The sequence below is a fragment of the Bison bison genome, unplaced genomic scaffold (assembly GCF_000754665.1).
Source record: "Bison bison bison isolate TAMUID 2011002044 unplaced genomic scaffold, Bison_UMD1.0 scf7180017864101, whole genome shotgun sequence".
Lineage (NCBI taxonomy): Eukaryota > Metazoa > Chordata > Mammalia > Artiodactyla > Bovidae > Bison > Bison bison.
The window spans coordinates 1,042,736-1,066,358 of record NW_011494673.1 but is presented as its reverse complement, the minus strand read 5'-3'; the positions used below and the strand labels follow the sequence as shown (position 1 = coordinate 1,066,358).

General features: G+C 36.6%; 1 protein-coding gene across 1 annotated transcript in view; it reads left to right on the top strand.

Annotated features, from left to right (window-relative positions):
- The window catches only part of SRBD1 (S1 RNA binding domain 1), a 251,450-nt gene that overhangs the window by 74,143 nt on the left and 153,684 nt on the right, over positions 1-23,623 (top strand). Inside the window, exons 13-14 of the mRNA XM_010838626.1 lie at positions 1,383-1,473; positions 4,110-4,217. Of these exons, the coding sequence (XP_010836928.1) occupies positions 1,383-1,473; positions 4,110-4,217 (199 nt within the window). The remainder of the gene's footprint in view (positions 1-1,382; positions 1,474-4,109; positions 4,218-23,623) is intronic.

The window sequence follows — 23,623 nt, the reverse complement described above, 5'->3', positions numbered from 1 at the left end:
TTCTAATCAATCTTTTAACTACTCAAAAGAATCTGTGTTTAGACAGTTTAGAACATCTCCTGCCTCTCACAGTTGGGAGGCTCTGAACAATCACATGTGGCCGGAAAAACCTATTCAGGCAGGCTAGACGGTTTCCAAAGGAGTTTGTAGGTTAAACACTGTCACACCCAGGAATTATTAACTGGAGCTGTAAGCTAACTCTTTTTTCAGAGAGAGGTAGTGGGGGACAGCCCCCTGTAAAGTCAGAGGTGTAGGTGAAAGCACAAAGCAGAAAGTAGGCAGACTCTGGTTTTGGGGGTAGATTGCTCGAGAATTTCCAGGGAGACTCCTGAGGCTTGATCCCGCCTTTGCGTATGCCAAGCCTCCTTCCTCATGACCTTTGCCAGAGGCGGAGCTCGCTCCCCGCAGGTATTGCTAAATTTATGTATTTTTCTTAATAGGTGATTTTTAATTTTAAACTTCATTGGTCTTCTATGTTATATGAATTTTTTTCTTTTCTGTTTCATTTATTTCTGCTTTTTTAACTTTTATCATTTTCTTCCTTACACTTTCTTTGAGATTATTTTACTGTCCTTTTCCTAACTTCCTAAGTTGGTCATTTAGCTCATCACTTCTATTCTTTAGGTAGTTACCCTCATATTTTAAAATGTATTTCTGGCCAAAATATTGTTTAGTACAGAAAAGGTCATAGTTAACAAGTATGTAGCTAAAAAATTTACACAAGGTCAAGAAATTTACGTATCTATAACTCAAAGGAAGAAATAGAATAGTATTATAACCCTCTGATATATAATAAATTTTCAGTAAATGTTAGCTTTTACTATTTTTGATGTTAAGTGTTACTAAAAATCATTTCTCTTTTAGGTATCATGGTATATTATCTAGTTAGTAAAGATTTAGTGTAGCAAAATAGAGTTCTAGTAACTCTGAAAGTAACAAAATTTCAGAGTCCTTATGGCGGTATCTGATTGAAGAATATTGAGACAGTAGCATGGAATCATATGTACCATATGTAAAACAGATAGTCAGTGGGAGTTTGCTGAATGATGCAGGGAGCTCAAACTTGTGCTCTGGGACAACCTAGAGGGGTGGGTTTGGGTGGGAGGTGAAGGGAAGGTTCAAGAGGGAGGGGACGTATGTATACCTATGGCTGATTCATGTTAATGTATGGCAGAAACCAGCATAATATTGTGAAGCAATTATCTTCCAATTAAAAAAAATTTTTTAAAGAAATTATATATATATAAAGAAAGATTCAGACTGCATTTCTAAAAAAGATAAACCAATTTGCTTTTCAGTTTCAACTCGCTTAATCAAATCAGTGGTGTTTTATGTTTTGTAATTTCTTACAAAATGGCTTATTCCTTTTATTTTTTCCTAAGGTCAGATACTTCATACTGACGTGGTATACCTGCATTGTGGACAAGGCTTCCGAGAGGCAGAGAAAATAAAGAGGCTTTTGCTGAATTTCAAGTATGAAAATAAGTATCCTTTTGAGTACTTTAGTGGCTCAGACAGTCAGAGATAACCTTTGAAGTTCCTAATTTGGAGGGGTGTATTAAGGGAAGTGCCTTGGTGTGAGGAAAGGAGCTATGTTAAACCATGCTGGGGCAAATTGCTGGAGAACTTTGCTATTTGGAGACTGGAGGAATGCTGCCCGCTTCTGCAGCCTTCACTAAACAAAGTTGGTAATATAAGCAAAGTGAAGTGAAGTGAAGTCGCTCAGTCGTGTCTGACTCTTTGCAACCCCACAGACTGTAGCCTACCAAGCTTCTCTGTCCATGGGATTTTCCAGGCAATAGTACTGGAGTAGATTGCCATTTCCTTCTCCAGGGGATCTTCCCCACCCAGGGCTCGAACCCGGGTCTCCCACATTGTAGACAGATGCTTTACCATCTGAGCCACCAGGGAAGTCCAATATAAGCAAAAGTGACCATTTAATTCTTCAGTTTGGGCTTTCTCTTTCTCTTCTTCCTCCTCCCCTTCCTTCCTTCTTCTCTCCCTCCCTCTCTTTCTTTCTTTTTTATAGATCTGAGGAATGGATTTGGCAGTAGTTGGAAGCTTCAGAAATTACTTGAAAACATACCACATAATTCAGTCATAGTTCTTTATTATGGCTTAGAATGTTCTCTTATTCAGTTACATTACATTTCAATTACATTTTATGCAAAGATGGGCACAATAAAGGATAGAAACATTATGGACCTATCAGAAGCAAAAGATATTAGCAACAGGTGGCAAAAATACACAGAATAACTATACAAAAAAAAAATCTTAATGACTCAGATAACCCTGATGGTATGATCACTCACCTAGAGCCAGACATCCTGGAGTGTGAAGTCAAGTGGGCCTTAGGAAGAATCACCATGAACAAAACTAGTGGAAATAATGGAATTTCAGCTGAGCTATTCCAAAGCCTAAAAGATGATGCTGTGAAAGTGCTGCATTCAATACGCCAGCAAATTTGGAAAACACAGCAGTGACCACACTCAACATCGGTAAAGGTCAGTTTTCATTCCAATCCCAAAGAAAGGCAATGCCAAAAAGAATGTTCAAAGTACTGCAAATTGCACTCATCTCACATGCTAGCCAAGTAATGCTCAAAATTCTCCAAGCCAGGCTTCAACATTACGTGAACTGAGAACTTGCAGATGTTCAAGCTGGATTTAGAAAAGGCACAGGAACCAGAGATCAAATTGCCAACATCCATTGGATCATAGAAAAAGCAAGAGAATTCCAGAAATACTATGCCAAAACCTTTGACTGTGTGGATCATAACAAACTGTGGAAAATTCTTAAAGAGATGGGAATACCAGACCACCTGATCTGCCTCCTGAGAAATCTGCATGCAGGTTAAGAAGCAACAGTTTAGAAACAGATGTGGACTACAGACTGGTTCCAAATTGGGAAAGGAGTAGTCAAAGCTGTGTATTGTCACCCTGCTTATTTAATTTGTATGTAGAGTACATCTTGTGAAATGCCGGACTGGATGAAGCACAAGCTGGAATCAAGATTTCTGAGAGAAATATCAATAACCTCAGATATGCAGAGGACACCACCCTTGTGGCAGAAAGTGAAGAGGAACTAAAGAGCCTCTTGATGAAAGTCGAAGAGGAGGGTAAAAAAGCTGGCTTAAAATTCAACATTCAAAAAACTGAGATCATAGCATCTGGTCCCATCACTTCATGGGAAATAGATGGGGAGGCAGTGGAAACAGAGACTTTATTTTTCTTGGGCTCCGAAATCACTGCAGATGGTAACTGGAGGTGTGAAATTAAAAGATGCTTGCTCCTTGGAAGAAAAGCTGTGACCAATCTAGACAGCATATTAAAAAGCAGAAACATTACTTTGCCAACAGAGGTCTGTAGAGTCAAAGCTGTACTTTTTCCAGTAGTTACATATGGATGTGAGAATTGGACCATAAAGAAAGTTGAGAGCTAAAGAATTGATGCTTTTGAACTGCAGTGTTGGAGAAGACTCTTGAGGGTCCCTTGGACTGCAAGGAGATCCAACCAGTCAATCCTAAGGGAAATCAGTCCTGAATATTCATTGGAAGTGCTAATGCTGAAGTTCCAACATTTTGGCCACCTGATGCAAAGAACTGACTCATTGGAAAAGACGCTGATGCTGAGAAAGATTGAAGGCAGGAGAAGGGGATGACAGAGGATGAGATGGTTGGATGGCATCACCGACTCAATGGACATGAATTTGAGCAAGCTCTGGGAGTTAGTGATGGACAGGGAAGCCTGGTGTGCTGCAGCCTATGGGGTACGCAAAGAGTCGGACACAACTGAGTGACTGAACTGAACTGTTCACTTATTCTTGCCTAAATTTGGTTACTTCTAGGTGGGGAGAAAGCTAACTGTTTTTGAGACTGTGTGATCATAAAACATTTCTCCATGACCTCCTATAATACCAAGTGCAGAGGCAGTGTCTTTTATTCTACATAAGTCTGCACTGCCCTTGTGAGATAGTGGAGAGGTTGCTTGGATATATGAGACAATACGAGCATCATATAATATTGTTTGTGCATTCTGTCCATTTTCTCCTGATTGATTTATAAGCATGCCTTGATCTCATCCTTTTTTTCATTCTGTTTCTTCTTCAAGCTGCAGCACAGTGGTGATTGGAAATGGAACTGCCTGCCGGGAAACAGAAGCTTACTTTGCTGACCTGATAATGAACAACTACTTTGCACCACTGGATGTCGTTTACTGGTAAGGATGTTAGGAATGTTTCTTCTTTTTTTTTTTTTGAGAGGCAAAGGAACTTCTGAAGTTCTTCAGTGATGAATTCTTCTTTCTCTTAAGATGTGTACCTTTTTGTCCTCATGTATCACCTCTTCCCATTCTTAAGGGCTTTGCAGGACAATGTAAAGTGTCTGTCTCTTGGAGAAATTTGAGTTTCTGAAACGAGTTGAGTTTCAGTATCCTGAAACGGCTTTCAGATGCAGCAACTTAGGGCTTGGATTCATGGGATTTTTCAGGCTGTACATTGTGTGAGGCTGTAGCTAACTAGTGACTAAGTAGAATGGTGTCCAGGCCCAGCAGCTATAGATTGTGGATAGCTTAGCCTTCTTCTGCAAAAGTTTTTCTTTTTTAAAATTTATTTATTTTTAATTAAAGGATAATTGCTTTACAGTATTATATTGTCTTCTGCCATATGTCAACATAGATTAACCATAAATACTTATGTCCCATCCCTCTTGAACCTCCTTCCTACCTCCTACCCCATCCCACCCCTTTAGTTTGTCACAGAGCACCAGATTTAAGCTCCCTATGTCATACAGCAAATTCTCATTGGCTAGCTATTACATTTTATATATGGTAATGTATGTGTTTCAATTTGATGTCTATGAATTATTAGTCTTTGGAACTGAGAGCTAAGGTAAGTTAAAAATTGATAACTTTTCTGATGTTCCTATCTCGTTTGTCTCTTCATCACACGCTTTCATCTTGTAAGGCATACAGTTGACTTCTAAATAGCTTTGGATTAGCAGGACCTAGATCTGTAGTAGTTCTGCTCCTGGATCTGTAGTAATTCTGCTTTCATTCACCATTGTTTCCTCACTTTCCTTTTAAACCTCAAATAGCCATCTTTCCCTTTTCCAAAGGACGGTTGAATGCTAAATCCTAGAGTTGAATACTACGGGAGAAGATAGTTACAATGGATGATATCTAGGGGAAAACACGTTAGGAGCCATCTCCCACTGCTTTTTGAAAAATGTAATTCAGCTAATAAGTATGTGATCAGGATCAACAAAACAAAAACAAAACCCAGTACAGGAAGAAGAATGCTAGGATCCATTCTGATAGGCCAAAAGACGGGGGCTTTTATTTAGTGTAGTATTCCTTGGTACGTGGAATTGTATTGTAGTATATTCTTTATGCCAAGGGACTGCTCTGGTGGCTCAGATGGTAAAGAACCTGCCTGCAGTGCAGGAGACCTGGGTTCAATCCCTGGGTTGGGAACATCCCCTGGAGAAGGGAATGGCTACTCACTCCAGTATTCTTACCTGGAGAATTCCATAGACAGAGGAGCCTGGCAGACTACAGTCTATGGGGTCACTACGAGTTGGACCGACTGAGTGACTGTTTCACTGCATTTTTCACTTTTCTATGCCAGGAGTATAATCACGATGTTAGAAAAGCAAATTCAGGGTAACCAAAGGGGATTCGAAGGGTAGGGTCAATCTGTAGGTGACATGGGATCATGATTCAGGATAGAATCAGGTTGAATTGTCTGTCTTAGCTTTTTTCCCTCTCCATGTTGGTTAGGTCAGTCTAGGAAGTACTGTGAATCTTCGCTGTTCTGGGAACTGCACACATATACTCAGTCCTTTTGAGAACGTAAGACTAGGACCTGACATAGCTAATTCAGTTTCTTTCTGACAACTTCTCTGATTTCTGTTTAACTTGTTCACATTAATTTGATATAAATATCTTGCATACATTTACAGTGATTGTAAATAGAACTTTATTAAAGACATTAAATATTGAAGACTTGTTGGATTTTATCTGAATTTGCTTAGAGATTCTCCCCTTTCTTGAACTTGCAGCAGTGTGTCGTAGTAGAAAGAGGGTGAGCTTTGGAGCCAGAAAAATCTGGGTCTGTCTTTTGTTGTCACCATGTGCTAGTTATGCATGTTTGGAAGGCTTACTCCGCCTCTCTGGTCTTCTCTTCCCTCATCATTAAAGTGGGGAATGCTTTAATACCTGGCCTACTAAAAATGCAATAAATGTGTAAATAGATCAGAAAATGGAAAGAAATAGGGAATGCTTTTGCTTTCAGTAATAACATTTTGAAATTTTCTTTATAATTATTTCCGTATTCAATATTAAAACTTTCTTTAATATTTCTTTTTGTGTTGTATTAAGAATTGCTTTACTATATTACTTTGTATCTCTATAAAGGATGTTAATTTTGTTCCCCAACCATAGTAAAGAATTCTTTCATTCTTTATAATTAGTTTTTCAATTCATTTTCTTGAATTTCAAGAGAGTATATGATCATATCATTTATAAAAGGTATTGAATTTATCAGTTCTTTTTCTAGTTGTAAACCTTTTTATTTTCTTCTCTTCTTTAATAGTATCATGCAGTATCTTTGAAAAGCTATTAAATAGTAATGATAGGGGATTTTTCCCCCTCCTTTAGTTTTATTAGAATGCTTCTAGTATTTCCCTTAAGTATGTTACTACCTTTGTATATATTTTTAAAAATCATTTAAAGGAAATAGTCTTTATTTATGAGGGTTTTAAAACTACAGATTCCTATTGTACTTAAAAAATCAAAAGTAAAAGATAACATTAATGCTTTTTCAGAATTTTGCCATGATTTTTTCTAAAGAGGTTTTTTTTTCTCTTTTGATCAATATGCTGAATTCTGAAAGTAGTAGGTTTCCTACAGTTGAACAATCTTTGCAGTTCTAATGTGAATTTTGTCATAGTATATCATTCTTTTAATGTACTTTTGGAATATATTTGCTAGTATTTTATTATGTGCTTTTGAAACCCTCAAATGATGCAAATATATAATCAGAATTTACAGTGTGAGCTTTAGGAAAATCAGCTGTTCACAATTTCATTTTGTTATCCTTTTGCCAGTTCAACATACCTTTATAAAGAAACCATGTTTTCTCATCCAGTGCCTTGAAATGACATTGCAAGCTACATTTAAGTTGAAATTTCCAAGCTTTCTCTGGCAGTCATTTTTAATGTTCCTGAACAGATAATCTAATGGGCGTTCCTATAATTCTTTCAGGTACTTATTTATCCTGAAAAACCTTTTCCTGACAATCCACCAGCACGTTCCTTCTTATCTATTTCTTCTAACAACTTTTGCCCTGATTTTTCTGCCATACAGCATGATTCATCTTGTAACTTGTAAACCCCATGCATTCTGACCCATCTATCCAGCTTCTGTCTCAGTCATTGCTCTTAAAATAAACTCTGGCACTTATACCTTCTATGGAGAAAATCATCCAAAGCTTCAATCTCAGTTATCAAGGAAAAAAAAAATCTGGATTAAGTTATAGATTATAACATGTTGGAACTTAGTTTGTCACACATGTTTAAAGTTGGAAGTGTTTGTGAAAAGGAATTACACAGTATTACATGTATCATTTGTTTTAAGTATGTGCTAGAATGATTTGATCATTTCTCTGGCCCATAGTAGATATCACTTTATTTTTTTAATATCTGAGTATTTATTCCCATTCATTTTAAAATGTCACACTTGATTATTTTCTCTCTTTTTTTTTAATTCCTCTTTCTCCTTTTTTTTTTTCTTTTTTTTTTTTCTCTTTCTCCTTTTGTTAAAATGTTTCTTTTTATGTAGTAATGGTGAAATTTATTGAAAGGTAGAAATCACTAGCTTCTTATGAAACATTTATGTTTTTATGTATTGTATCTGGTTTCTCCTACATTGATACCTTCTTTAATCAGGGTACCATGTTTTATTTGTCTCTACCTCCTTCACATTGTGTATTTCTATACTTAATAGATGCATCTGAATAAATATTTACTAACTTAAATTGTTGAATATTAATGTTAACACTATATGTGCTACTGCTGCTAAGTCACCTCAGTCGTATCCGACTCTGTGCGACCCCATAGACGGCAGCCCACCAGGCTCCCCCATCCCTGGGATTCTCCAGGCAAGAACACTGGAGTGGGTTGCCATTGCCTTCTCCAATGCATGAAAGTGAAAAGTGAAAGTGAAGTCGCTCAGTCGTGTCCGGCTCTTAGTGACCCCATGGACTGCAGCCCACCAGGCTCCTCCATCCATGGGATTTTCCAGGCAAGAGTACTGGAATGGGGTGCCATTGCCTTCTCTGAACACTATATGAGACTCCTTTAAACCTGGGAGTAGAATATGGAAAACAGAATTTAGTGCTGTTAATTCACACCTTCTCTTAGTGTTCCTATTCTAAAATCTGCAATTTACAAATGACTTTGATCACTGTGTATTTGTTATAACCTTTCCCCTACTTCGTATATTTTCATTTTCTCATACCAATAAATCTGTCTATTTCAGTTTCATCATGCATAAAATGAAATAATAAAAGTACCCATCTTAGAGTTATCATGAAGGTTAAACAAGTGTATATATGTAGTATAATGTGCTTAGAACAGCACACCATTATTAATGAGGTCAAATATAATTTTATATATTCATTTCCTATTTCTGTATTTTTTGTGTATGAGTGGCTTGTTTGTGTCCTTTGTCCATTTTTTTTTCTTTTGAAAGTTTTCATTTTGTTCATAATTGCTCATCTTGTTCAGATTTGTAAATTGTCTTTATATTAATGATTAGTTTGTTACAGTTTTTGCAAATCTTGCAAATCACTTCCCCATCTTTGTGTTTGTAATTTGAGCTTTATTTCATGTAGAATTTCGTATTTTATTTTCTCCAGTTTATTTATCTTTTTTTTTGTCCTGAATTTTATTTATTTATCTTTTTTTTTTGTTTTCAAACTTTGTATTTATCTTTTTCTTTATGGCTTACGAGTTTTGTATCATGCTTGAAACTTTTCTTTCTGTCTTCTGACTTTTTGTTTTGAAGTCACAAAACCTCATTATCCTCTCAGTTACTTGTATGGTTGCTTTGAAGCTTTATTCTCTAAGAAACCAAAAATTAATGAGAGAACTTCAATAAGCTTAGATAACAGAAATAGAAAGTAGAAAGCTGTGAAATAACCTCAGGGTGGTTTTGAATATGGAAGGATGCCAGTTTCCCTTCAGGCCTCTGTTTGCCAACTCTGCGGTTTTGTAAACAGCAGAACCACCTGATTTCCTCCTTTGCTTCCCCCGCACCCCTCCCTTTCTCTTTATCCTTCCGTCATTTTTCTCCTTTTTCCCTCCCTCCTTATATCTGTCACTTTCCCTTCCCTTAATCTCTTGTTTAGCTATATCATATTTTTGGCATTTCCTGTCATTTGACAGCTGGATTGTTTACTATATTTGATGTATCTTTAGTTTTAAGCCTGTCAGTACAGACATCTGACCACAATTTCAGTGTTTATTTGTAGGCGTATTTAGTATGGTGTTTGTAATGAGCTGAGGAGACAGTTGTTGTTCAGCTGCTCAGTCAGACTCTTTGCAATCCCATGGACTGTAGCACACCAGGTTTCCCTGTCCTTCACCATTTCCCAGAGTTTGCTCAAACTCACGTCCGTTGAGTTAGTGATGCCGTCCAATCATCTCGTCCTCTGTAGCCCCCTTCTCCTCCTGTGCTTGATCTTTCCCAGCATCAGGGTCTTTTCCAATGAGAGCTCTTCTGGACATTTCTGTTTTCAAATTTATTATTTACAACTCAGTCAGAAGGGTATATATATGTTGATGAGAAATAAAATATCAAAATTTTTATTGTTCCTTTTTGCTATTAGGTAGCATTCTATATACTGCTTTCTTTGTTTGTTCTATTAATACTTAAAATTTCCTGGGCCTCTTGAATAGGTAGAGTGATATTTTTTGGTTCTTCAAAATCTCAGCCATCACTTTTCAGATATTACCTCTGTCCCATTTTACCCTCTCTTCTACCTCTGAAATTCTGTTTACATCTACTCAGCCTTCTCATTCTATCCTCCATGCTTTTTAACTTCTCTCTTTTCATTTTCCATTTCTTATTTCTCTGAGCTGCTTTTTGGTTGCTTTCTTCAGATCTTTTCTCCAATTCACCAGCTTTTTCTTTAGCTTTCAGACCCATCCATTGAATTTTCATTTCTAGAAGCTGTAGTTTTTCACTTCTAGAAGTCCTATTTGTTACTTTTTCAGCTTTATTGAGAGAGAATTGACATATAATAAACTGCACATATTTAATTTTTTTCAGTTTCCTAGGTTTTGACATATGTGTTCTCCCATGAAACTGTCACCACAATTAAAATAATGAACATACCCACCACCCCCCAAATTTCCTCATATTCCTTTGTAATCCGTCCTGCCTTCCCTGAACCCTCCCTCCCCCAGGTAACCTCTGATTTGCTTTATGTAGCTATAGATTAGTTTGCACTGTTTAGACTTGTATGTAATTGGAATCATACAGTATATAGTCATACAGTGTAATTATTTTGAGGTTCATCCATGATGTTATATTTGTCAATAGTTCTTTTTGTTACTGAATATTCTGTTGTATGATTAAATCATAATTAGTTTGTTCATTTACTTGTTGATGGACATTTGAATTGTTGCTGGTATTTGGCTATTACAGATAAAGCTGTATGAACGTTCTTGTTCAAGTCTTTGTGTAGACAAAAAGCTTTCATTCATGTTGGGTATGTAAGTAGGAGTGGAATGGCTATGTGGTATGGTAGGTATAGTTTAACCTAAGAAACTGCCACAATGTATTCTGAGGTGCTTTTACTGTTCTGCGTGCCCACCAGGAGTGTATCAGAGTTCCAGCTTATCCACATCCTTATCAATCTGCTTGCTTTGGCTGGGGGTCTTTTAAATTCAGCCAGCCTAGTGGATATGTAGTGACATTTCATTGTGGTTTTAATGGACATTCCCCGGCAATTAATGATGTTGAGCATCTTCATTTGCTTATTTGTCATCCATGTATTTTCTTCATGTAGTATCTGTCCAGATCTTTTTCCCATTTAAAAAAATTGTATTATTTTTCTTCCTATTATTAAGAGTATTTTATATTTTTTTATATTTATTCTGAGTTCAGAGCCTATAAGTACATGTTTTGTAAACATTTTCTTCCAGTCTCCACTCTTCATTTTTTAACATGGTCTTTGGAAAAGCAAACGTTTTAAGTTTTGATGATGCTGGATTTATCAGGGTGTTTTGTATGGTTCTTGTCTTTTGTCTTATGTAAGTAATGTTTGAAAAAACTAAGGTCACCATGATTTTCCTGTGTGTTTTGTTTTAGAAATAGCTTTAATTTTGTTTAGGTCTGTGATTCATTTAAAGTTAATTTTTATATACGGTAAGGAGTTCTTTTTTTCCTATATGGCTATGGATTATTCCAGTACCTTTTGTTGAGAGATTTTCTTTTCCCCACTGAATTGCTTTGGCATCTTTGTTGAAAATCAGCTGCTCATATATGTGTGGATCTGTTTCTAGAGTCTGTCTGTTTAATTGTATGTCTTTACACTAATCTTTGTATCTTTAACACTACTAGTGCTGATTTGTATAGCTTAATAAGTGATGAAATTAGATGGTGTGGCCCTTCAACTTCATACTTCTTTTTCAAAATTGTTTGGCTATTCTAGGTCCACAGCACTTATACATAAATTGCAGAATCAGCCTTTCAGTTTGTGCTAATGGGCATTCTTATTTTGCTTGGGAGTTGATTCTATAATGTAATTTGTAGAGACTTGATATCCATCTGTTTAATTTTTAATTTCAGTTATTTTTTTATATCTAGAAACTGTTTTCAAATCTGCTTGATCATCTTACAGTTTTTCACTTGTTCCTAAATATATTTTTAAACCTATCTTTTACTTCCTTAATTATACTTAGCATTGTTACTTTGTAGTCTGTGATAATTCTAATATCTAAAATCCTTGCAAGTCTATTTCTGCCTTCTGTTGTTACTGCTGGTTCTGCTTTGTTTCCTTTTTTTGTTCTGTTAGTTTTTATTGAAAACTCCTTATTTTCATGGAACTTTGTCTGTGGGAATTCACTGAGGCCTGGATTGATTGTGAGTCTCTTCAAAGAGGATTTGTATTTCCTTCTGTCAGGCTCCTGTAGACACTACCAGTTTGGGATCATTTAAATTAAATTCTCAGCTTGATTTTTTTTTGCTGGCCACCCAGGAGTGTGAATTTCGGCTGCAAACGAAAGAGATGGCTTATGGTTCCATATTCTCATCAGAGATTTCTCCTGTGATAAGGTCTGAGATAGTCCATTGTCATTGCAATATCTTGGGGTTAGGGTACAGGGTATACTTTGACCCATACACTGCAGATTTAAACTTTTTGATATCAGCTTTATATGTGGGAGGGTTGTTGGAGGAATCATTTGTTAATACCATCTAAGACCCAGGTGAACCCTGGGTTTTGTCTTCTGTGAAGACAAATTCTGTGAAGCTCTTCTCTAATTCTGTGAAGCTCTTCTCTAATTCTGTGAAGCTCTTCTCTAATTCTGTGAAGCTCTCTGAGGCCATAAAATTCACCTGGTTCAGCAATGCCCTCAGGTAAAAGTAAGCTTCAGAAATCAAGGTTCCTGTGTTCTTCTTTGTCTTCCTTTTTTTTTTTTTTTTTGCCAACTCACTAATGCATTTAAGAAGATGTATTATATCTAGTGTTTGTATTTGTTTTCAATAAACTGTTGATGCATCTAACCAGTTTATTACTATTACTGGCAACATGGTCACTACTTAATTTTCTGTCCTTAGTCTGCTTTAAATTTAAAATTTGGTGTGAGATTTAGAAGATGATCATTTAAAATCATCTCAATTTATACTTCTTTTTTTTTTTGACCTTGCCACTTGCAGCAGAGAAATTGCCGAGCCCTAATCACTGGACTGCCAGGGAATTCCCTCAGTTTATGCTTTTAGGTTAAGAACTATTTGGTTCTTTTTCCTCTGGGTATGAATGCTTATGAAATATGTACATGATATTGTTCTCTGTCAGTTTACTAGCCTTTTTAAAAAAGTATGCTCGGAAGAATTTTGAAAAGTCCAGGAAAATAGAAGGAAAATAAAAATAATTTGTAATTCACCACTCAGAGAATGATATTAATATTTCATTATATTTTATTCTGTTAATAGTTATTTTACTTTATTTATTCATTCATTCAACAAATATTTATCATATGTAGATGATTAATTGAATGAGATAGACTCAAAACAGTGCAAGAAGAAAACTTTTAATTTCTCTTTTGCTTCATAATCATGTTTAGAGTAGTTCTTTTCATTCTTGCCTGTAATAATGGAGAGATCTCAGCTTCTTCATTTCCTTTTAGTCATTAGGGTAGTCTCATTTTAGCAATCATAATATCTTCTCTAGTGTAATAATCAAAGCTCCAAACCTGAGATAAATTAAATTCCATGTCACTCTGGGAAATACTGCTGTACTAATGGGTTTTGCAGGAGCCATAACTTTCTTCCCTTTCCCTTCTTGTTATTTTTCTCTTCCTCTCTAATTCACTAGCTGAATTTTCTCCAAGCTGAGTTCTCAGAGTTGATAATAGGGAAAAGAAGCCTAGCCCTTCTAGACTAGAGTCTAGAGGAGAGAGTCCTCTCAGTGGCACCTTTACTGTTGCTGATTCATTGTTCTATGGGGTGTTTTTGAAAAACTTTTGTTTTTGTTTTCTGAGATTTTCACCAATAGGATCCTTGAACTGCGATCCCTGTGACTTGGCAGATATCTTCTCTGGTTATGACTCTCCTTCTCTAGACCCAGGCTTTAGGCAGGCTGTTCTCTGATATCCTTTGCTACTCAGTCCTCTGGGGCAGAGCAGTTTGCCAGGTGGCGCAGTGGTAAAGGATCTGCCTGCTGATGCAGGAGACACAGGTTTAATCCCTGGGTAGGGAAGATCCCCTGGAGGAGGAAATGGCAATCCACTCCAGTATCCTTGCTGAGAGAAATCCCATGGACAGAGGAGCCTGGCAGGCTATTGTCCATGGGTTCGTAGAGTCAGACATGACTGAGTGTACACACACCTCTTAAACAGGATCTCTTTCAGGCTTACCTCCCACTTCCTCCTGCAGACCTATCTGGCTCATACATCCTTGCTTACTCTAAAAGGGGGATCAGCAGATTAGTGCAGCTCTCCCCCTTTTTATTCTTTTTCTCTCCTATGCTTGTTCTTGCATCTATTTTCCTTATATTCACATGTTGGTCCTAGTGAAGCCCCATCACATGACATGGGGCAAGTGGGATCCTTCCACCTGAGGTGCTCTCATGCAATCAGCAAAGTATGTTCCTACCCAAACTGTATGGCAGGGGCAGTACTATGTGCTGGGAGTGAGAGCAATGAACAAGACAGACAAGGTACCTGCCTTCTTGAAGCCTTTATTCTAGGGAGGAAAACAGATGATAAAGGCACAAGTGTGTGCATATATGTGTGTGTGTGTGTTTATATACTATGTCAATTAGTGATAAATTCTATATAGAGAATTAAAAGCAAGGTAAGTAGATAGAGAGGGACAAGAAGTGACATTTTTGGTAGAGATAGATATAACAAATACTCTTGTCTTTTAGTGTTAGGAATTCTATTTGTGTGGTGTGATGTATGAGATATATTAAGGAAACCACCCAGGCTGAAATAAAGCATGATGAATTTATGTCCTTGTTTATCTGTGTGTTATCCAGACTTGTGTCATTATTGTCATCTTTTCCATGTCATACGGCTCTGTAAGGCCATGTTTTTCAAATTGTAGATTGCAGCCCATTAGTGGAAGGTGAAGGCAGTAGTGGGTCCTAGCAGCATTAAAAAAATTAAATAGGAAACAATAGAAAATAGAGTCATTTCATATAGTAAGGCTAAGTATTATTTCATGAATATTTATTTTAGTTGCATATACGTATTGTGTACTGGGTTGAGTTCTTTTGAATTCCTTCACCGAATTTCAAAGTTTGGGGGAATTCCCCGTGTATAGTCCCCTGTATATGACAGGCAGTGCTCTGACACCAGTTCAATGCCCTGCCGTTCAGTTCTGATACTGTCTACCTAGAGATAGCTTAGATTCCATAGGCCAATGGCTCAGTCCCACACGACTGTGAACTCCTCCCCACCCCCAGATTGTCACCTGTATTTATGACTGACTAACTAGCTGTAGATTGGAGTTCCCAACCTCTGAAAACCCTCCTCAGGTTTGATTAATTTGCTAGAGTGGCTCAAAGAACTCAGGAAAACAGTTTTATCGCCCAACTGGTTTACTATAAAAGGATAGGATACAGGAAAGGCTTCCCTGGTGGCTCAGTGGTAAAGAATCCACCTGCCAATGCAAGAGATACAGGTTCGATCCTTGGGTTGGGAAGATCCCCTGGAGAAGGAAATGGCAGCCCACAGCAGTATTCTTGCCTGGGAGATCCCATGGACAGAGTACAGTGATGGCTTGAGAAAATGTGCTGTGATATTCTATGGTTTTGTTGTCTTTCACCTACTGGTAATTCTTCCTCCATTTCTTTGACTATTATAAACACTAGACTGTTGTTTATAAGGCTTACTTTCTAGGATGTTTGTGACATTGAGTAAGTTTAAAAATAAAACTGCTGTACATCCAGTATAATTTATGTTCATGTTGTTGAAATGGCCAAATATTTTTTTTAATATACCTTTATAGAGAGACCATTTCAGTGAGGTATGTTGGAAAGGGAGGCATAAGGAATGAATAATTATGTTGTGTGTGTGGTTTTAAAATACTATTAGGTTTTAGATTCAGTTTGACAGTTTTTGATCAAAATAAAATATGGTCTAGCAGTTTGTAATCCATGTGTTTCTGTATCCCAAGTCCAACTTAAGTATCTGCAGGAATTACCCCAGCTTCCCTCTCCTCCCCTTAACTCTTGCACATCTTTGTTTATTGACTTAGATTAGAACTGGCTTCAAGCCCAGTGATGGTCATTTCATGTCTCTAGGTTTTTGGTTACAAATCTGCTTTTGTTGCCAGATCCAATAAAGAGTCTTGATTGTTTTTGTTAGTTTTATTGTAGGTTCTTGCCAAAGATACAGTGTATTATAACCAAAACAGATGTTCTGTTTAGACAAGTGTATTTGCTATAACAACCAAAAATGTAAATTAAATATGTTCAACATTAAGAATTGATGAACTTTGGAATGTTGAGTGTTTTAGATAACCTTTAGAAATGGCAGGAACAATGCCTTATTTTGAGCAATTGTTTTACATTTTTTTCTCTGCCCTTATTAGTTTGTGTACATAAAGTCTTTTATTCTTATATGCTCGTGTTTTACTGTGATCTTGAAAGCAGAGTGGAGTTCACCAATTTTATATATACATGGTTCAGTTATTTCTTGAAGTGCATACGTCAGATAAACACTTGTCATCGATACATGGTTGAGTAGAAAAAATATTTTTAAGATTCTCATGCTTATAAATAGGTAGACAAAATAATTACGTTGATTTTTCAAAATATGTATTTGGTGAAGTTAGCAACCATATTATAGTGTTGTAATGTAGGTCTTTTGGGACTGTAAATAACCCATCTCTGTGATTAGAGCCTGATTTATGCTGAATTCTGTGTTATAGTGAACACCAGTGTATTGTGAATATGAAAAGAATGTGTTTATATTATGTAATTTTAACTCTTCTTTTTGATCATAGTTCCTAGAATAAATTAGATGTGTGAATGCCTTATCGACAGGTTACTAATGGAACAAGTTTTATGTTGAGATTGTCAACTCTGGCTTATTCTGATTCATGATTTTCTTTTCTTTGGCATTAAACAGCTTGCTGTTGTCCCCCACATTTGACCAGTACTTGAAAAAATATATTCAGTTGATTATTTGGGAACATTAAATTTTTTAAATTAGAACTGTTTGGGTTATGCAGAAATATTATGGCTCTGTTTCATATTTCAGTTGCATTAAAACGGTGAAAAAAGTACTGGAATTCTTTGTCGTTGAGATCTGTTTCATTTGGTTACATAGAACTTGAAGATTCTGGGACCAGAAATTGCTATTTGTAAACAGTAGTTTTTGAATCCACCTTACTTGTGTTTTAATCTTTTTTTTTTTGAGGGGCGCACCTTTTGATTCTAATGTATTTTTATCTGGCTAAATCTTTGTGTTACGCTCTCCTAACTTATTGAAATACCACTTTCAAGTTCTCCACATCTGTACATTTCTAAGGTTACACCCAGCTTAATTCCCATTACTTTTCTGCTTCACAGCACTTGCATTTTGAAGGGACCCTAACATTTGGGTTCACATTATGATAATTAGGTTTCAGGGGCATAGGGGATTAAAGATGTCTCAGGTCTAGTTGCAGAATAAAGTTCAGAAGCACTTGTAAAACTTGCCTGATTGGTGGGTAGAAGAGCTTTTATTTATTCACTACTCATGCAGCATTAATCCGTATTTCATCAGGTACCTACAGTGTTGTAATTCTAGATGTGACCTAGGGACTTGATTTACTTCAGCTCCGTTTTCTTTATTAATGTGCCATGAAAGAGGTACATGAAAGATAGCCAACATCAAAGTACCTTTTAAAGTAAAATGGTTGATAGGAATTCCCTGGTATTTAGCACTGTCTGTCAAATGTTTCAGCTGGTTTGCATCCTTTTACAAGCTATTGCTTGCTGCACTAAAAGAAATTTAAAGCAGTTGTTTCAAGTCTTGAGTGGGGTGAAGTGTGTTATGGTAGCAGTTGGTGGTGGTTGGGTGGCAATGGTTAGCTAGAGAAGAGAGTAAATGAGAAGTTAAGGAAATATTCTTTTTCAACCGTGCTCCACCCGAGATGGTTTGTTTTTGTGTTTTCCTTCGGGTTGGGTAGTGTTTAGTCCAGTGTGGTGCTTATGATCCGAGTGATAAGGTGCTCATCTGGGTTATAGGAAGACTGAAGAAGGTGACCAAAGAGAATTCATCAGACCTCTGTGAAAGCAAGAATAAAAGGCAATGTCAGTATCTTATTCAGAGATTGTTTTAACTAGTTTAACTTCACAGCCTGCTTATTCTTTACTGAGTTATCTGAGAAAAGGTTTTTAAGCATAGTAAAGTGGGAAACTGAGTCTTAAGAACAAAGGAAATAGGACTCAGAAGAAGCTTGCCATATGTATTGTGGAATATTTATTTTCCTATAATCTAGTGTTTTAGAGTCTATTTATTGTCTCTGTTTTAGGCTGAATATATGGGGTAGAACTTCCTATAGCTCAGTTTTGAAACTGATTCCTTCCTTGTTTCACAAATGTTTGTTGGATGTTTCTTTTACTTAAGAAGAAATATTTAAAACCTTTTGCTTTTAAAATAATTACAAGGATTGTCTGTGGATCTGTTCCTATCATCTTTACCATGAATTATCTTAATTTTCATCCTGGAGAAGGAAGTGGCGACCCACTCCAGTATTCTTGCCATGGAAAATCCCATGGATAGAGGAGCCTGGCAGACTACAGTCCTTGGGGTTGCAAAAGAGTCAGACATGACTAAGCAACTAAACAATAACATCTTAATCTGAATAATAAGAGTAGGAGTTACAGAATGTCTTATAAAATGAAATTTACTTGTTTTCAGATTCATATTTTCAACTTACAACATAAACTTGACTTTTGGAAGTCTTTTAAAATCCATTGTAATAACTTTTTTTGTAATTAGTATCTGTTAAAATGTATTTGTTGGACAAGAAAATAGCAACCCACTCCAGTATTCTTGCCTAGAAAATTCCATGTACAGAAGACCCTGGTGGGCTACAGACTGTGGGGTTGTAGAAGAGTTGGACATGACTGAGCACACATGCAAAATGTATTTGTGTAGTATTAGAATGCTTTAAAAATAGCATATTCTCTTGATATTCTTTAATTTTGTTTAATTCTTTTGTTTGCACTTACATGCTTAACTAACTTTTTATTCTCCTATGTGGGAGAATAAATTTCAGTCCAGACCTGGTCCTGGTACTAAAACATTTTGCCTATAATATAAGAAACCAGCACTACCATTGACATAGAGGTGTTTGATAATGGCCTTTTCTTTATAAGGAAAGCAGATACTTGAGATAGACAAACAGATGTTCTATTTTTGTCAATATAGAACAAGCTACAGAGGTTTCCTGAAAGGAGATAGTTTACTAAGTGTGTATTGAAAGTGAGCAATGTATTTAGTTTGTATGGCATTTGAATCTGTGATTAAGGAATGAGGTGGGGGAAGTTTATCTTGCCCATTTGTTGATATATGGGAAATGCAGAACTTGCTGCCATTCCTGTAAGCCATATATGGCTCACCCCTGGCATTAGGAAGAGTGACTTTTGGGATGGAGAGAAATGGATATTAGGAAATAGGTAGTAGAATGAAAGCTGGAAGATGTATGACTTTCCTTTCATGGCACAACTTTCTTCAACCTCTTATGCGTCCCCCCTTCACGGTTAACAGCATCTTTTTCAGCATACAAGCTAGGTTCCTTTAATAATTTCACATGATTCATCATAGTCATAGGAAATTGGGAGCAGTGCAGCTGCCTAAAAAAAAGTCATCAGGATCTTTTTTTGCAAGCATTTTAGCTTTCCTGAGGCAGAGTTGTGGAGGCCTTTGATTGACATAATAACTAATGCTTTTGACTTTTTTGGAGATTTTGTGTATCCTATCTGATTTAGGAACAGTATTGTTAAAAAACCACATGATTTGGCCCTACTATTGCACTTATTATTAAATATTGCTGCATAATATTCAAACTTATTAGCTATAAGTTAATGTAAAGCTTGATTGATAAGAGTCAACAGTGAAGGGTTATAAGTGACGTGTATTAGTTACTTAGTGATAAACAGTTTGAACTTGCAAGTCACCAGCTTAGCAGTTGATCAGTATATTTTTGACTGACTCTTATATTTCCTTCATTTACCCAAAATTTTTATTATTCTGCAAAGTATTTTTATTTTTCCTTTCAACACAAGGTTCATGAACCACAGAAGGGACCACAAGAAGTGAGACTATCCCCCCAACTCCCAACAGGTTTAAATTCAGACAGTTCCGTGGTTTAAATCATGATGTCGCCATCATTGTCATTGTCATATTCTACTTGCTATTTTAAATGACAGTAATATATCGTAGATGTCTCTGGCTCAGAATTAAGATGTTGGTGTGGGCAAAATGCAAAAACTTTGAGGAAAGATAAAGATGTGAAGAAGCCTCTACAATGTGTCTTCAGTGTATAATGAGAAATACTTGGAGGATGTTCCTTTCTCTTCAGGCCACATGCTCTAATGTCTAGGATTCAGTGATTTCCTTGTCTTCCAGGACTTAGACTTATTTTGAATTAAAATTTACTGGTCATAAAACAAGAACCTATTTTCTTTCTTATCTTTATTGCTTTATTAGAGGACCCTTACCTCTTAACCTTTTGGGATATTCTGTGTCTGATTCTAAATATGAAATGCTACTTTTAGTTAGCTTAGCCTTTAGTGCAAAGACTAATAATTAAAAGTTTTTACCAGGAAATTGGTCTTCTTTTCTGTTTTAATAAAATTTTGTTGGGTGCAGAAAGATAGGATGTTAAGAACTTCTGCTCAAATTTTCCAATTTGGGACTTGATATTTTTCTCATTCATGGTTTTTGGTGGGCAGTTATGAGAAGTATACAGAGAAAGCTAACCTGAGAATCTCTTAGGAATGTCTTGGACTTTTGAAGTATCTTAGGTTTTTCAGGTTTGATTTCTTCATCCTCTTTCATTTTCTTACTAATGTTTTTCTTTGCTGTCTTCCTTCTGGCTCCCTTTCCTTAGTGACAGGTTTTTATTAGATGGAAAAATGTAAACTGAATTTGTTCTGTTTAATTTAATATCTTTTTTTAATTTATTTTTTTATTGAAGGATAATTGCTTTACAGAATTTTGTTGTTTTCTGTTAGACCTCAACGTGAATCAGCCATAGGTATACATATATTCCCTCCCTTTTGAACCTCCCTCCCATCTCCCTCCCCATCCCACCCCTCTAGGTTAATACAGAGCCCCTGTTTGAGCAAATTCCCATTGGCTATCTATTTTACATACGGTAATATAAGTTTCCATGTTACTCTTTCCATACATCTCACCTTCTTCTCCCCTCTCTCCATGTCTATAAGTCTATTCTCTATGTCTCTTTCTCCACTGCTACCCTGTAAATAAGTTCTTCAGTACCATTCTTCTAGATTCCGTGTATGTGTGTTAGAGTACAACAGTTATCTTTCTCTTTCTGACTCACTTCACTCTGTATAATAGGTTCTAGGTTCATCCACCTCATCAGAACTGACTCAAAGACGTTCCTTTTTATGGCCGAATGTATTCCATTGTGTGTATGTACCACAACTTCTTTATCCATTCATTTGTTGATGGGCATCTAGGTTGCTTCCATGTTCTAGCTGTTGTTAATAGTGCTGCAATGAACAATGGGATACATGTGTCTTTTTCAACCCTGGTTTCCTCAGGGTATACGCCTAGGAGTGGGATTGCCGGATCATATGGTGGTTTTATTCCTAGTTTTTTAAGGAATCTCCATACCGTCTTCCATAGTGGTTGTATCAATTTACATTCCCACCAACAGTGCAAGAGCATTCCCTTTTCTCCACACCCTCTCCAGCATTTATTGTTTGTAGACTTTTTTGATGATGGCCATTCTAACTGATTGGAGAAGGAAATGGCAACCCACTCCATTATTCTTACCTAGAGAATCCTGTGGACAGAGGAGCCTGGTGGGCTGCTGTCCATAGGGTTGCACAGAGTCGGACATGACTGAAGCGACTTAGCATGCATGTATGCATTGGAGAAGGAAATGGCAGCCCACTCCAATATTCTTGCCTGGAGAATCCTAGGAACGGAGGAGCCTGGTGGGCTGCCGTCTGTGGGGTCACACAGAGTCAGACACGACTGAAGTGACTTAGCAGCAGCAGCATTCTGACTGGTGTGAGGTGATATCTCATTGTGGTTTTGATTTGCATTTTTCTAATTAATGAGTGATGTTGAGCATCTTTTCATGTGTTTGTTAGCCATCTGTATGTCTTCTTTGGAGAAATGTCTCTTTAGGTCTTTTCCCCACTTTTTGATTAGGCTGTTTGTTTTCCTGGTATTGAGTTGTGTGAGCTGCTTGTATATTTTGGAAATTAATCCTTGTCAGTTGTTTCATTTGCTATTGTTTTCTCCCATTCCAAGGGTTGTCTTTTCACCTTGCTTATAGTTTCCTTTGCTGTGCAAAAGCTTTTAAGTTTAATCAGGTCCCACTTCTTTACTTTTGTTTTTATTTCCATTACTCTAGGAGATGGGTCATAGAGGATCTTGCTTTGATTTATGTCATGGAGTGTTCTGCCTATGTTTTCTTCTAAGAGTTTTATAGTTTCTGGTCTTACATTTAGGTCTTTAATCCATTTCAAGTTTATCTTTGTGTATGGTGTTAGGAAGTGTTCTAATTTCATTCTTTTACATACAGTTGTCCAGTTTTCCCAGCACCATTTATTGAAGAGGGTGTCTTTGCCCCATTATATATTCTTGCCTCCTTTGTCAAAAATAAGATACCCATAGGTGCATGGGTTTATTTCTGGGCTTTCTGTCTTGTTCCATTGGTCTATATTTCTGTTTTTGTGCCATACCATACTGTCTTGATGACTATAGCTTTGTAGTATAATCTGAAGTCGGGAAGGTTGATTCCTCCAGCTCCATTCTTCTATCTCAAGACTGCTTTGAGTATTCGGGGTCTTCTGTGTTTCCATATGAATTGTGAAATTTTTTGTTCTAGTTCTGTGAAGAATGGTCTTGGTAATTTGATAAGGATCGCATTGAATCTGTAGATTGCGTTTGGTAGTATAATCATTTTCTCAATATTGATTCTTCCTACCCAGGAACATGGAATATCTCTCTATCTGTTTATATTGTCCTTGAGTTCTTTCATCAGTGCCTTATAATTTTCTGTGTACAGTTCTTTTGTCTCCTTAGGTAAGTGTATTCCTAGATATTTAATCCTAGATATTGTTGCAGTGGTGAATGGGACCAATTTCTTAATTTCTCTGAGAATTTAGTATTTTCAGGGAAAATTTGTCTCCAAAATCTGGTATATGCAATAGCATCCCTTTTTTTGTTGTTGTTATAACATAGAAGTGAAATATTCCATTTAATATTTGATCCAGCTCATCTGTACTCCTCAATTTCATAGTCCGTTATTTGTCCCACTGCTTTTGAATGGTCTTACTTCTACTTTTGATAGTCATCTTTTCTTTGCATCTTTGCACCTCTTATTCTTAGATAACGCCCAACTATTTTTTTCATTCCCTTTATCTTTTCTGTATATCTTTTCCTTGATAATTTCTCCATCTACTTATGCAGCTCCTTTTGCATCTGTGGGTTTTAAATCTACATCCTTAGTTTCAAGTTCTCTCCAGAGATCTGGACTCAAATTTCAGTGGCTGACTGCCAGTCTCCTGAGTTTCCCCTCTGTTTCAGCCAAACTGAACTCCTTGCTTTGGCTCCCAATGCCAGTTTTCTTCATGTGTCTTTTGTTGTTGTTGTTCTTTTGTTAGCTCTTCCTTTGTTGATGGTCTAGCA